Source organism: Patella vulgata, chromosome 2 (assembly GCF_932274485.2).
Source record: "Patella vulgata chromosome 2, xgPatVulg1.2, whole genome shotgun sequence".
In the NCBI taxonomy this organism is placed as follows: domain Eukaryota; kingdom Metazoa; phylum Mollusca; class Gastropoda; family Patellidae; genus Patella; species Patella vulgata.
Window position 1 is genome coordinate 34,133,072 of NC_065880.2, and position 15,018 is coordinate 34,148,089.

The 15,018-nt window shown below is 36.5% G+C and overlaps 1 protein-coding gene across 1 annotated transcript; it reads right to left on the bottom strand.

Moving 5' to 3' along the window:
- Window positions 1–2,206: 2,206 nt before the first annotated feature.
- Window positions 2,207–5,337, bottom strand: LOC126810815 (neurogenin-1). The gene has a single exon (XM_050536100.2). The coding sequence runs from the start codon at window positions 5,016–5,018 to the stop codon at window positions 4,134–4,136; it is 885 nt and encodes a 294-aa protein (XP_050392057.1). The 5' UTR covers window positions 5,019–5,337; the 3' UTR covers window positions 2,207–4,133.
- Between the last annotated feature and the right edge of the window lie 9,681 nt (window positions 5,338–15,018).

A 15,018-nucleotide genomic window follows, 5' to 3' on the forward strand; every position in this document is an offset into this window, starting at 1 on the left:
GTGCTATGAGGGGAAATTTTGCCCGGGCAGCGGCGCTACGGCCTACTCTTATATCGAATTCCAACTGCCAAATGATCTTTTACGTGCACGCCAATGTGTACCCGGGACCTCGGTTTTTCGTCCCATCCGAACGACTAGACAGCTGTCATTGTCAGGCCCTCCGTCCTGCATCACTGACAAAGGGAAATCACGCCGGAAAATCTGGATGAACTTTCTCGGCCAATACAGGGATCGAACACCCGACCTTCAGGCTAGCGAGCCAGCGCCTTACCCACTTAGCCACGTGATCCCTTAGACTTTATATGTCTCTAACGTGTTTAAGTTGAGTTTTGATTTCATCAAGATTTAAGATGGGGTACTCTAAATTGAGATTTTTTCCAAGACATTGGCGTTGCTGAACACACTGTTAAGAATTTTAACCGTTTTTGATCTTTTCGATGTTGTTGTTGCAATGAAATATTCCTATTTACTGGTGTCGGATTTACTCATTCCTTGGAAATTATTCGAAATACTTTCGTTTTCTGGAATTGAGTATGTTAGTGCAATAAGATGGACATGTGCCACTTCACACAATTTGCCTAAAATAGTATTTTGCATACTTTTAGACCAGAACACTAAAATTGACATACACTGTGATTAAAGATGAACATGTTGTTAAGAAAATCGACTAAAAATGGATTTATTTGAAAACAATCAAATGATCTTATTGAAAAAACAACGGCACTTGTTCACCTTATTGCCTGGGGGAATCTCGCTGGCTAAGTGGGTAAGACGCTGGCTCGCTAGCCTGGAGGTCGGGTGTTCGATCCCTGCATTGGCCGAGAAAGTTCATTCAGATTTCCCGGCGTGGTTCCCCCTTGTCAGTGATGCAGGATGGAGGGCCTGACAAGGACAGCTGTCTAGTCATTCGGATGAGACGAAAAACCGAGGTCCCGGGTACACATTTGCGTGCACGTAAAAGATCCCTTGACAGTTGGAATTCGATATAAGAGTAGGCCGTAGTGCCACTGTCCGGGCAAAAATTCACCCCATAGCACACTGTATGGCGTATGCCCGTCTTCATTATCCCAGTTCGGAGCAGAACAGTAGGACTTTAAACCCAATTTCATTTCATTTCTGTTCACCTTATTGCATAAGCATCCTCAATTAAGACCAGTAACTTCAGAATTCAGAATCTTTACGATTGATTAAAGGGAGAGAGAGAAAAATGGGGTTTAACGTCCACTCGACACACACTAGGTCATTTCGGGACTAACACATGGTTCAATTTTATTTCAATAATTCGCTTGCGCGTAGGGGTCTTTAGCTGTGGGAGGAAACCGGAGGACCCGGGGAAAACACACGACGTTGGACAGGTGATCCTACACCATGCCACGTCTGATTAAAGGAGGTAGATCGCTAACTCAGTATCATCTACAGTCTTCGACATTGCAAACACGACTTATTGGTCTAGGCCGAGAAAGTTGACCGGGATTTTCGGGCGTGGTTTCTCCCCTTGTCAGTGGTGCAGGAGTCTAGTCGTTCGGGATGGTACAAAAATCCGAGGTCTCGTGTACACATTGGCGTTCACGTAAAAGATCCCTTGGCAGTTGGAATTCGATGTAAGAGTAGGCCGCATTGCATGGCGCATATGCCTGTCTTCATTAGACGGACGTTAACCCCATTTTATTTCAACCATATTTAGCAAGTGTCTTTGAAAACCAGATTATACCCTAGAGCAATTATGAACAATTACAGACTTTATGAACTAAAAGGAAGTAAGTTTTGATTTCAAGGCATTTATACGTTATTTCAGGAACAAAAATCAATCGAGTAATTGTCTCACTTAAACTTTAGAGAACAAAAAACAGGCGTTGATCTTCACAGCCTTCTGCTATCGATTGAACTTTTTTTTCTCGCGCCAATTGTCACTTCTGGACGGAGCAATCTTGAATCAATTATTTTGCTAGGGAACTATAAACAAAGATTTCTCAAAGCAACGTGTCATAATATAGATCATATTATTCTCAACCCATATACCAGTACACTGGGATTGTTCACACACATATTCTAACAAGCCAACATATGAGCAGTTTGAAAGTTCTTGTTTTCCCAGACCTCAGAAAGAATGACGGTATTATAAAATCACACACTCTGTGGTATATTTGATATTACCCAATACTTTTGATGACGGAATCATTCGATGCTAAATAAACAACATACGATATTTTGAATAAACAACATTTTATATGCAAACGTAACAAAAATGGCGATACATGAACAAATTGGGACAGCACAGAAACTTCTTATGCAAACTTTTAAGAATTACTAAATACATAATAAAATTGGGGTGATATATCCTTACCTGAAGGGCGGGTATTAATAATGACGTATCAGAGGATAAATAGTGTTTTGATTAATACGAGACATGGCGGGAAGGATTAGAAATGGGCACACCAGATGCCAAAGTATCTAACGATTAATCTTATTATTACGATTTAATCGATTTTTAGCCGACGCTGTTATAGTAACACAAGTTGTTTCTGCTGCCTTATTTTTATGTCTAATATTTTTTCAATGAGATAGAAAACAGAACATTAGTCACGTGTTTTAATAAGAGGATTAAAGAATAAACAATATGTTGAATAACAAGTACATTTGGGGGTTGTTGAGTGTTCGGTTACAGGACAGGCTTTTGAAGTTGAAAACATGAAAAATCTGTAATATTACATATATAATATATATACATATATATATTTTAATATCTTTAACTGCTGTTTAACACTCTCTAAAACTAGTTCACAGGGTTTATTTTATCTTAAAGGAACAATTACAGATTCTGAAAATCTAGTTCAAGTGACCAATACACAGTGATAAAGATTAATTTGCTAATTTTTTTTCACATACACCTCACAATTTATTTTCTATTCTTTAAGAATATACAGATGGATATTCTACTTGTACGAACAAAATATGAAGTGTTAAAGTGTAATGGCCACTTTAAGCTATTCTATTATAAGTAACAAAAAGTGCAGCTTATTATATCTATATTAAAGCACACACGACATTCTTCTTTGAAGTTAAAGAGTTGAAATTAGTACGAATCGTAATGATAGCTGTATTCAGTGCTAATAACCACTTTTTTCTAAGTGCGAGTAAGAGAACAATTAATATATACTACTTTTTAAAGTGACAGTAAATTATTAATAAGATTATCACAGAAAGGCAACATATTTAAAAATTACCAAAAAAAAAAAAAAAAATATTATTCAAACTTTTTCGTAACATAATGTAATATACAAACTGGCCGTTATACAAAAATCCCCATAAATAATAATAGGGACATATTCATAAAAAGTAAATAAGCACTTTATTTGTTTTAAAAGTGCTGACTGACAGTTGAGTAATCTACAACTTTAACAATACTGAGATAATACCATAAGACAATATGGAGACCTGACCGTATTAAGATCTACTATTATTACAAGTCACGATAAAGCTTTTTTTCTTTTCCTTGTCTTTCAGGTCATAGGGTTAGTTTTATCGGTTTAAACAATTTTTTTCATTTATTTCCTTCATCCGCATCATCGTGAATCAAATATTTCTGAAGAAACAGCTTTTTATATGTGAGTTTGTAGTGAGACCTAAATAAAATGGCTAGCGACGATTGTAAGCTATCTCACTTCACATAATATATAAAGTGGTAAAAAAGGCCAGCTGTGTTATAATTTTGTTATCTCCACCACTCCAAACTAGCTGAAGCACGTCATGTACTTATCTCTCGGTGACAAGCCCTGTACAACTCGCTTGGTTGCCAGATGGTTTAAACGCCAGAGAAAACTTGCGTCGATAAGATAATTAAACGAAAAAGACTCCACCAAAGTCAACAATGCAATCCTTGACACCAATTTAAATAAGTTGTGAAATATAATTCCAGCGGATTAATAATACAATATCATAGAATTCGGAGAGAGAGAGAGAGAGAGAGAGAGAGCGAGAGAGAGAGCAAAAAATGGTATAATAATATTATGTTTGATTGCCGATTACATTAATTATCACAGTTATAATATCAGAATTAATCAATAACAATAATTAACAACTTTCCACTAAGCTAGATGTATAGCTTTAATAATTAAATTTGTCTAGTATTATTTTTAATGTCTCCGCCTCGCTCTGCCTTCAGTTTGAATAGTCTGAGTACACATATCCACACATTCCGCAAAATTTGTAGTAGGTTTTGCGTCTTCGTCGGCTAAACTCGACAAAGCCATTATGTAACTAGAAGCTATTCGTAATATGGCTAACTTCGAGAGTTTTTGATTATAAGAATAAGACGGTACAGCTCGCCGTAAACTGTCAAAAGCAGCACTAATTGTGTGAACACGAGATCTCTCTCTGGCATTAGCTTCCACTCGTCTCTCTCGAGTCATATTTTTATAATTCTTTCGATTTCGTTTACCGATACTGTCACTAAACATCATTGATTCTTCGTCCGCCTCTTCGCCAATACTTGGAGCATTTTTAACTCCACTACGCGAACCCTTATCTAACCGACCCCTCTTTAATCCGTTCACTAATCCATCGTCCATTAATTGTGGTAATAATCCATTATGGGTTAAATTCGGTTTTCCATAATATAAATTTGGCACAATACAGTTGGCATGTACCCCGTTATAAAACTGAGACAGGTGGTTCACTTCATCCCGAGGTCCGAGTCCTTGAGAAGAATCGTCGAGATCAGAAGCAAAGGTGTGACACGGTTCGGGGGTGTCGGGCGGATCCTCCTGTATCGGCTCATAATCCTCACTACCCGAACCACTATGAGACATAGCACTACCCGGGCTATCAGGGCAAAATCTCTTAATACTAAAATCACTCCTCTTCCTCGGTTCACTAAGTTTTCTCTTATTTTTCCTAGGTGTATCCGTGGGCGAGGTTAACTTGTCCGGAGAGCTGCTATCCGTGGACAGGTTTCCTCTCAGCTGGACGCACGGTGTTGGTGAACACGGAGATTCACAGGTGGATAGTAAGCCCGCCATCGTTGAGCAAGTGATATGAACTGCCAGCTCGCTGTGTGCTGTTTACACTAACGGCTGAGCTAGTAGTCGGCCAGATGTTAAATGTTAAAGAATTCCTTGGATGCGTGTTATTTATTGACTAATCTCATTCAGATGGCTATCTTTCATAGAGGCAATTGAGGCGATATAAAAATAGACTCGACTAGCTCAGTCCTGTTCGCTTTAACTGCGCCTTGTCGTCTGCTAGATTTCCCCCTCACGCTCGGCTTTTAACATTTCATCTGCTGCACGTAATTAGAATATGAAAATTGGAAAGCGGCTGTTTATTCGACTTTTATCTAAGCGAGTATAATGGCTACACCAGGTGGTTGGATACAGACATTTTACTTGTTCTCGGCTAAATTCAATATGTGATCTAATGGTTGAGTAGCGAGGAGAGTCCATTATGAAAGGGGTGTGGAAAGGTACCGCCCTCATCAATATCTTTTACGACTGGGTTGTAAAAGCTCGAACAACAAGTGTAAGGCGATCAAACAATTAGTGGTATAATTTATAGGTTAATCAAATGCTGGGAATTAATTAACAGAATCAACTAGCTTGTCTTTGGCATTATTGTACAAAAATAGTGGACTTGGACTCATGGCCCCGAAGATTTTTGAGCTGTTGCCAGATTTGTCGTAACATCTGGACAAGGGGAATATAGACGAATATGGCATGGCGTCAAATATTTTAATTAAAAGCTATTTGGCTTTCAGCCACAGATGCTATATTACGGAGGTTTTATTTATTCTGGCTGACGATAAACATGGCGACAAACAACCCTATACAATTATATATTACTTCAACCACCTGTTTTCATTGAAAATAGGTTTTTTCTTATCTCTAGACAGGGAAAGTAAAGCGCATAATATAACTGTATTTTATTTCAACAGTATTAAGAATCACACACTCATACAATGAGCTAATTTTATTTGAACCAACTTAGCATTAGAGTGACTTTGTTTCATTTGTTTGGAAAGAGACAGCTGCTGATTCGGGATGAATTTAAGGCTTATTATTTAACAACATAACACTGATATCATTCTTACAAATTCCCAGACTTAATCCTATCTCTTAAGGCCAAGAAAACTTTCTAAACAACTGATTTACCGTTTAACGAGATTCCGGCTTCCTGATAAATCTTAATTTTTGAATCTTTAATTATAATTACGACTGCACTTGGCACTAGAACACCACACTCTTGCAAGTTCTTCCCAGTTAACAGTCCTATAATCCTATAAATTGGTGGGACAATACTGGTTAGAAACCAAAAACACCTTTTAAAAAGCACCCATCATAGAATGCCTATGCTCATGCATAGGGCGTCTTTCAAATGTGCACGTACTGTATTTGTCGTAATATAATACATTATGATGCTTTGACTATTAGAGTTACCGTTGCATACTTTAAAAGATAATTAAAATGGGGTTTAATGTCTTATTTTTCGGCCCCATCTAGTTAATGAAAACGGACGCTGAGGCCTGTTATTTCGAATTCCCACTGTCAAGGGTTCCTTGACGTGCACACTAGTGTGTACATCCTGTTTTTGACTCTTCCGAACGAATAAACGCGTGTCCTTGCTAGGCCCCCCGCCCTGCATCACTACAACGGGGAACCGCGCCGGAAGTCCCGAGGAACTTTACAGGCCAACACCGAGATCGAACACGGGACGTCATCGTCTTACTCACTGAGCCACAGTGGCTCGCACAATTTCAAAGTTTGTGTTGTGTTATCTAGTGCTGTTGTTTCTGTCATTAAGAAGACATATAGTATGATAATGGAGTAATTGATTTATCTGTATTCTAAATTTCACCTATCTTTTAATCAGAGTGTTTTACTCGCTACACCCATTTTTATCTACGTAATATCTACCTGATACCAAATAATCTAAATACTTATATAGCAAGTATTGATACAATGGATTATATGTATCTTTATATCCAAGTCGAGGAAATAATTGCTTGTCCAAACAAGACATTCACTATGTTCCCTATTTTTTAATTTGAATAATTTAATGGAGTACGTTATGTTATGTAATTCGCATTTCACCGTGCAGCTGTGTCTGTAAGCATTAAATGTCTCATCTTGACAGTGGTGCAGGAACACTTGACAGTTGTCGAAGGCTGAAATGCCGCTGTCCGGGCAAAATTTCCTCAACAGGACACTGCATACAGGGGCTTCCAACAGTTGAAGAGCATACATAGATTGAGATTAAGGTATTTCATACGTGAAAGCTGAATCAAAGTATAAGTTATCCATTTCAAAAGAATTCTCAATTAATAGAATGTATATCTGTAGTATATCAGAAGCATCCCGGTAAAAAATTCCCAGATTCCAAAAACTTAACTGCTTTTGTGGAGGTCTCACAGTTCCTATAGCCATCGGGCCTAAATGGTCTTCCCGTCATAAATTTCATTTTAATTCTGTAGGTATTGGTAAAGTGGGCAATTGATAAATAACAAACCCTTCATGCTTTACGATACAGCAACTCGCTAGTGCCTGTAAAGAGATCAACATACATGTACATGTATTGTGTCTGCGAAATTTTGCCGTAGTCCTGACTGCGAATACAAATTATTGCACATTGAACTTGGTTTAGTTTCTCGGTTAATCAGTTTTATTACTCATCATACAGATTCACCAGCGATAATATTGTTTATACATGTACTGAGAATTCATTATATTCATTGGTGTCATTAATGATAATGTCATGTTGCGTCCATCGATAATTATCAAAGGTGCCGTCTCCAGAGACCGTGTTCATTGATTTACTGATGACACTGAAGATGTTACATCTGAACTTAAACAGTGCTGCACCCATTGATGTTATGGAAATGTATGTACATGTATCTTTGATACCGAAAAGGCTATATCTGAAGTTAATAAATGATGTGCCCACTGATGAAGAAGCTCTAATCATTGATGACATGGTTAATACTTATATTGGGCATGCCTGGCGATACATCATCTATGGATGTTATTCATGACAATAAAAATGCTTGCATTTATTGGTGTTAGTATTGGCGACTCTAACCATTACAGACCAATACACCGACTTACGTTATGTCACTGGTGGTGCATCCATAATATCAAAATGTTGCAATTACTGGCGTGTGACCACTGATATTCAAAAATGCAACAATGTTTGCTTATGTTAATGATACTGAGGATTCTCATTCATTGATGCTATTGCTTATACCAAAAAACGGTGCATTCTTCTATATTATTATAAATTATGTTTTAGCGAAGTGTCATAACGCTGGTTGCAAATAGTCAAAGATGTTTATGTGAAAGATATTGAGGAGGATTTACGTCCACTGTTGCTGTTGATCACACCGAAACCTTGCATTCTTCCGTTTCGTTGTTTTACTGTGGAAGTCGTATTTGTGTTTGTCATTCTTATAATAATGGAGAATGATACATTTACAAACTTTTGTGACGCCAAGGATGTAACGTTTACAAGAATTAATGGAGACAATGAATACGCTACATTCACTTATTGGTGATATTGATAACACGATGTCCTCCCAAGTCGGGACACCGAGAATATGACATTCGATTGTGTTTTCATTAATAATGATCCGGAGATACATTCTGATCACTAATGGCGCTGAATATGTCGATGGGAATCTCCCTGCATGTTCTGAAGTCACCAAAGAACATCGATTGATGTTGCATTCAGTTGCGTTAGTTGTGTTTCTACGTATTACCACGGGGACTTGTATTATGAATTAAAATCTGCTTCTTATACCAGTGTTTAATGTGCAAAACAGTTTCGCTCTCTTTCACTTCAAGGAGATGATGCGTCGATAAAAATTGATATCTGACATTGGAATCAGTAAAAAGAAAGTTTGTCTGATATATTTACATATTGTAGTAAAAGATACAATACTTGTATATACACACATACGATCAAAAGCTACAATGGTGTTGTTTTTACTTTTATAAAACCCCAAAATGGCTGCAGTAGATAACGTTATAAAGATGCTGAGATATTTTCCCACATTTAAGATTCATTCTACCGTAACCAAATATATATGTATGCTTATCAAAGGTCCATTCAACTTTCCCTTAATGTTTGGCAGTGCGATGCAACTGATTATTTTCATTAAAAAAAACCACCCACCAACATAACATCTTTAAGATTTATATTCTAAATGAGGGATATTCTATTTTATTATCTATTCGGTAGAATATCTATATAGCAAGCCTGGATAAAGTCTTTAAATAAAAAAAAAATCCCGTAAATAAAAGGGAATAAGTAAAATGTCGACACTTTCTAGTGTGATGTTAGACGTTAAAAAACCCCGAGATTTCACATTTGACTGAGTCTCAATAGATTCTCACTGGCGGCATTCACAAGAATGTAAGTAAAATATAAAGACTAGCGAATGAAATGAGAGGATAATTGAGATGAAAACATAAAAGCGGTGTGTCATGTCTATTCAGATATGGCGGGCAAAATGCAGACCTGGCGCCGTTTGGTCGCGTGAAGTTGAAAAAGAGGTCATTGTGTCGCCAATATGTACCTTCTCTAGTCAAATTAAATACACCACAGTGACATAATATGATTGTGTGCACAATTTATATTACACCAAGACCTGACGCCTTTCCCAGTTTCTATTTACTTGTTTTGTCAACTGGTTTTCAAAGACTACACATTTTATATGATTGCATTCAGGTGCATTTTGATTCAATGTTTGACAAAGCGGCTAATTACCAGTTTGTTTAGAAAGGGATTCAACTGGAAAAGGAGGGATTAATGAGCTTTACGGATTAAATAAAGTATAATAAACGATTAATAGACCCCCACCGTGAAATTTAAAGGGAAGATAGCTAACTTTCCATAAATAAAAATTAAACATCTTATTTAATTGTCACATCCAAGATAAAATGTGTGCATGAAAGGGTCTTTTTCTGATAATTGCCTACAGTATGGTGGAAATTTAAAAAAAACACAATCAAAGTTCATATCGATATTTACACCTTTCATAAAATCTCTTACTGTTTCCAAATTCTGAAATATACTGTTTGTACTTTTGTTTGTTAGGAAGTCATTGATTTGTTTTGTTCAAATATTTTATTCAAATTTATAATGGTACCCATCTAATCACCCCCTTGTCTGGACGAGTTTATTGCTTCTTGACATGTGATAATGACGGGTTGCTAGCTCTACTAAGCTAAGTTTATAATGGTTCTCAAGTTGGGCCTGTTAACCACCTGTGTACAATACAGCCGCCACAATCGATATAATCCTAGGAGATTCATGTTGTTGATAAGCATTATCCAGCTAGTCGATAACCCACCACACTTGTACTGGTAGAGATCACATTAGTTTAATAATCGACATGTCAGTTTATATTTAATAATAGACGTGGGTTTCTTTAAATCGATAAGTGGATACATCGTTTAGCTAATATTCCCATCCCCCCACCCCTCAATTCCATCCCCCCCCCTCCTCACCTCGACTATATATTGTGTTTTTATGTTTCTTTGTTCGTCATAAACGTTATGTTAAATGTTGATATGTATCAACACCAGCTGTTGTGCATTAAAACTCTCAACACACCACTTCTCATGTTACGGCCGAGTTTCATAATGTAGATCAAACCACTAGTCGTGCCATAACAGTTTTTTGTATGTTTAAATTAAGACAATACTACATGTGTGTACATGTTTTATATACGTAAATAAAGATTAAAATCCACATGATTTATATCAATGAATATCATAATTTAACTTTTATACTAAGACTATATATATACAGTATTAAAAACTGATTACATCATGTACCGGGAGAGTTGGCTTGCAGACGAAAACAAATAGCATTTATAATTATATTTATACCATGATAATCTCAATGGATTAAAACCAGTTCTGATAGGTGCACGCTGGAAGTCTGCCCAAACAGCATGTATGTCCATGTAATCGACTGCCGCGGCGCGCACGTTGTTTGCGTAAGGGAGGAGGTGGGGCTGGGAAGTGACGGGGGTCAGAATTCAAATGTCCCCAAAACAGCATTATTTTGATTAATTAATACAGTAATTAAAAGTGTCTGCTAAAATATATTTATTTAATGAACCCAGAAGGGTGTACATAAGGAGGGTTGGATAGATGATTGTTGTTCTGTAATAATTTGTTTTTATCACATATTATGTAATAATAATCATTGTCAGCATAGTCGTCCGTTTTCTCGATAAATTAATGTTCATTTGGTTGATTTAATGGGGTTTAACGTCCACTCGATGTAAATTACTAGGTCATTTCAGGACTAACATAAGGTTAAATTTTATTTCAGTAAATCTCTTGCGTATGAGGTTGGACATGCGACCCCACTACTTGTCACGCACAAGCTGGAAACTGAAACCACGTCAATTAACATACCTTATGATCTAACGCGCACGCACCCTTACCCCCCAATTAAGGAATAGAATATCTTCCAAAATCAAACTTGGCACTATGTATTTCAAAACCGTAGACATATAAAGAGTCGTGCACGCCACCCATCACCTATAGATTCCCATGTATATAGGGATCCTATAAAAACCGGAAATCTTGGGTTTAAATAAATATACATGCGATGACAGTAACAACAGATATATCTTACACATATACAATATCAAGGTGTCGATATCTGTATGATATATTTGGTTTATTACAATGTACATTTAGTGTTACCGTCTAGCTAGAAAGCTCTCTTGAAATTTACAAGCACTAGCATAGAACCTTAAAGATACATTATGGGAGATTAGATAAAGAACTGGTAGTTTTCACTAGATAATGTAAAGAGAATTTGCTGAAAATTTCAGTCAAATTGATCCACCCTGAACCGAGTATTTAGCGATTGAATTTTGGGCCTAGCCTCGATAATCATTACTAAAGTCGGTACGATAAAAAACATAGTCTCGATTATCCACTTTTTTAAAATTTAATCAGAAGCAGCAGACCGGGATCTAATCCAGTAAACATCGCAGGCTAGCCCTGCCATCGAGAGTTGATTATGGTCTGGATAAGTTAATTAATGTTTAATTAATAATTTACATAACATTTCAGGCCCAAAGAAAGACTGCAATAGGCAGATTTAGCTCTTGTATAATATACGTTTAACTTACAATCATATTTTTGTATATCATTACTTAATACAAAGTAAACAAGATGTGCGTAGTTCAATATGCATTTTTATTTGATATGTGGAGTCAAAGACGTTTTCTGAATGGCCCACAAAATACCAAGAAAGAAAAGAAAAACACAGACAATAAGAAGCGAACACCCAGTGGTTTTCATGGGTAGTCTAATTGTTGTGGAAACTCAATATATATGTAGTATATTAGATCATTTTATCACCATAAAGACCAATCGGTTAGGCTATCAATTCCTGCGAGGCGGTTATCCCATATCTGTATGTCTGATGCCATTCTTATTTGGCTAAACAAAGGTTAATATGAGTCGGCTATAAATATATATATACCTACATGTATTTACATACACTATAAGTTGGTATGCCTATGTAGATAAAAGCTGTAAGATCTATCTTTCTCTAATCGACACCTTGCATACCTGTCTTGAAACCCGATCCTACAAAATTCTCGACTGTTACAACCCATCTGGCTGAAACTCATTTCTGCTGAGGGATGTGTAGACGGGTTTCTCCAGACCCAATAAACAATATGTCTTTACAATACCGTTTCTCACCAAAAGGCTGAATATATATTTTTAATTTACAAAGCAAGACGCAACGAAAATAAATTATTTACAACTACGTTGAAGATTTTACAGTCCTCTTTTGATAAGTTTCCAATACGTGTCTGGATAATCGTGTAAAAAGTAACAGGTATTCGTGGGTTAAGATATGTGGATAACAAACAGAATTTACACCAGCTAAAAATATAAATATATGACAGAGTAACAACTGATATATACTGTGTATTTGTTGCTTTACTGAGAGAGTTGAGTCTTCAAATATTATTGTAGTTTGCAAACAGCTAATATAACACAGGTCTCAAATCACCCACATGGTACTATACCTTTAAGCAGCCTATAATAAAGCAAACAGATAGGCAAATAAAGGCAAACCTTAAAAATCTCTTCAAATCAAAGCAAACAGCTAATATAACACAGGTCTCAAATCATCCACATGGTACTATACCTTTAAGCAGCCTATAATAAAGCAAACAGATAGGCAAATAAAGGCAAACCTTAAAAATCTCTTCAAATCAAATAAGAACCCATGAACTATTTTCTTCGACATTTTCCCCAGTTGTCGGCTGTTTATTTGTTGGATTGTCGCTTGGGTTGTTTAATTTAGGACGACGGAGCAACAATCCATATAGAGATCTATAGCCACATAAATATACGGGACCGGAGCGTTTCCCAATTTTTTTGTTTCAACTGAGCTTTATCAGACGAACATATACAATACAATGTGATCGGGAAATTTGACCGCGCAGCGGCGAATTCCAACTGTCAGGCTTTGTTTTATTTGCACACCCAACCCCTCGCGCCCTGCACCACCGAAAAGGATATACTGGCCTCAGAAAAACAAGAAACTTTACCCGACAGTCACTGGAATGGAACTCGAACCTTCCTGGTTATTGAGTCAGACTAACTCTTGAAAAGAAGTGACAAGCAGTAAAAAGATTGTATAAATTGAGCTTAACTTTACAACTAGTTATGTTAAAGTTAGTCTAGATATTATATTATATTAGTTTTGTCTAATTGAGAGTGAATGTATAAAAAAATGGTGTTTATAATCTATTGTTACGGCATCTGTTACCCACTGTTATGTCATTTCCTCTTCAATCATAAAACGCTTGCCAGATGGTAGAAGGAAATATGATCCATATCACATAAACCTCAATCGTTTTTCTATGACTCAATATCTGTATTTTCTCAAGAGTAAATGCACCCTTCTACGGCTCGATCTTAGCTCTGCAAGCAGATGTAATTGTGACCCGAGATGAACTTTATACGTCACGTGACGGTATTTTGTCGGTTCTGAGAAACCACCTGCGAGATACTTGTCTTGCTATCTGAGAAACGGCGTGTAGAACAACGAGTAGAGAATTAAGAATTTGGGTTACAGACAGTAATTTAATCTGTTTGATAAAAACAGACACTACGTTATTATATTAAATGTGCGAGTACTGTATTTAACATGTCATAGAGAACAGAATTTTTATTATAAAAAGTGTTACAGGGAACATAATTATTATCACATAATGTGTACATGTATTTAATATGTCACAGAAAACATACTTTCTATTATATAAAGTCTACATCAACATGTTACAGAGAACGTAATTTTTATTACACGCGTACATGTATTTATATAGGTCATACTCTTTATTAAAGAAGACTGGAGGGAAGGGGTTGGGTGGGGTGGTTGGGGGTGGGGTGGCATATCCAAATATTTTAATGGTGATAAAATTAATTTTGATTTATAATATCATTGAGTCAGTCATTATTGTCAATACGAATTACAGGTTTTATTCATTTTGTTTTCTGTCACATTTTAATGTGGTCGTATATTGCCTCCGTTGGTTTGTCCCACAATCCCTGTTCATTATATACCGTTAATTCTGATTTCAATTGTATAGGTTGTTCAGCTATATAAGAGAAAAAATTCTAATGATGTTTAAGGATTTCTTAACTTGGAATTACGCCCCTTTGTTACGAAGCTTGGTTCACATTCTAGATGTTACATTTTGGTAGTTCGTATTTGTTCTCTAGTTTTTCGACGATTTCGGGTGTCAACTTGAGGAGTTTAGCCATTCAATACAATGTTCCGCTTTGTATGGCAAGCTGAAAAATGAAGATGTTTTAATAAATAGGTCAAATTTGTTTATTTTGGGTATTAAAATTAGTTTATGTTGCTATCCTTTCCAAAGGACGATTGAAAGTCTTTACTTTAGTGTTTCGGGGCTTCGGGAATGTTTCCTCTTTGTTGAGGAGGATAAATTTGCTTGTGGCGTTGGTATGTATT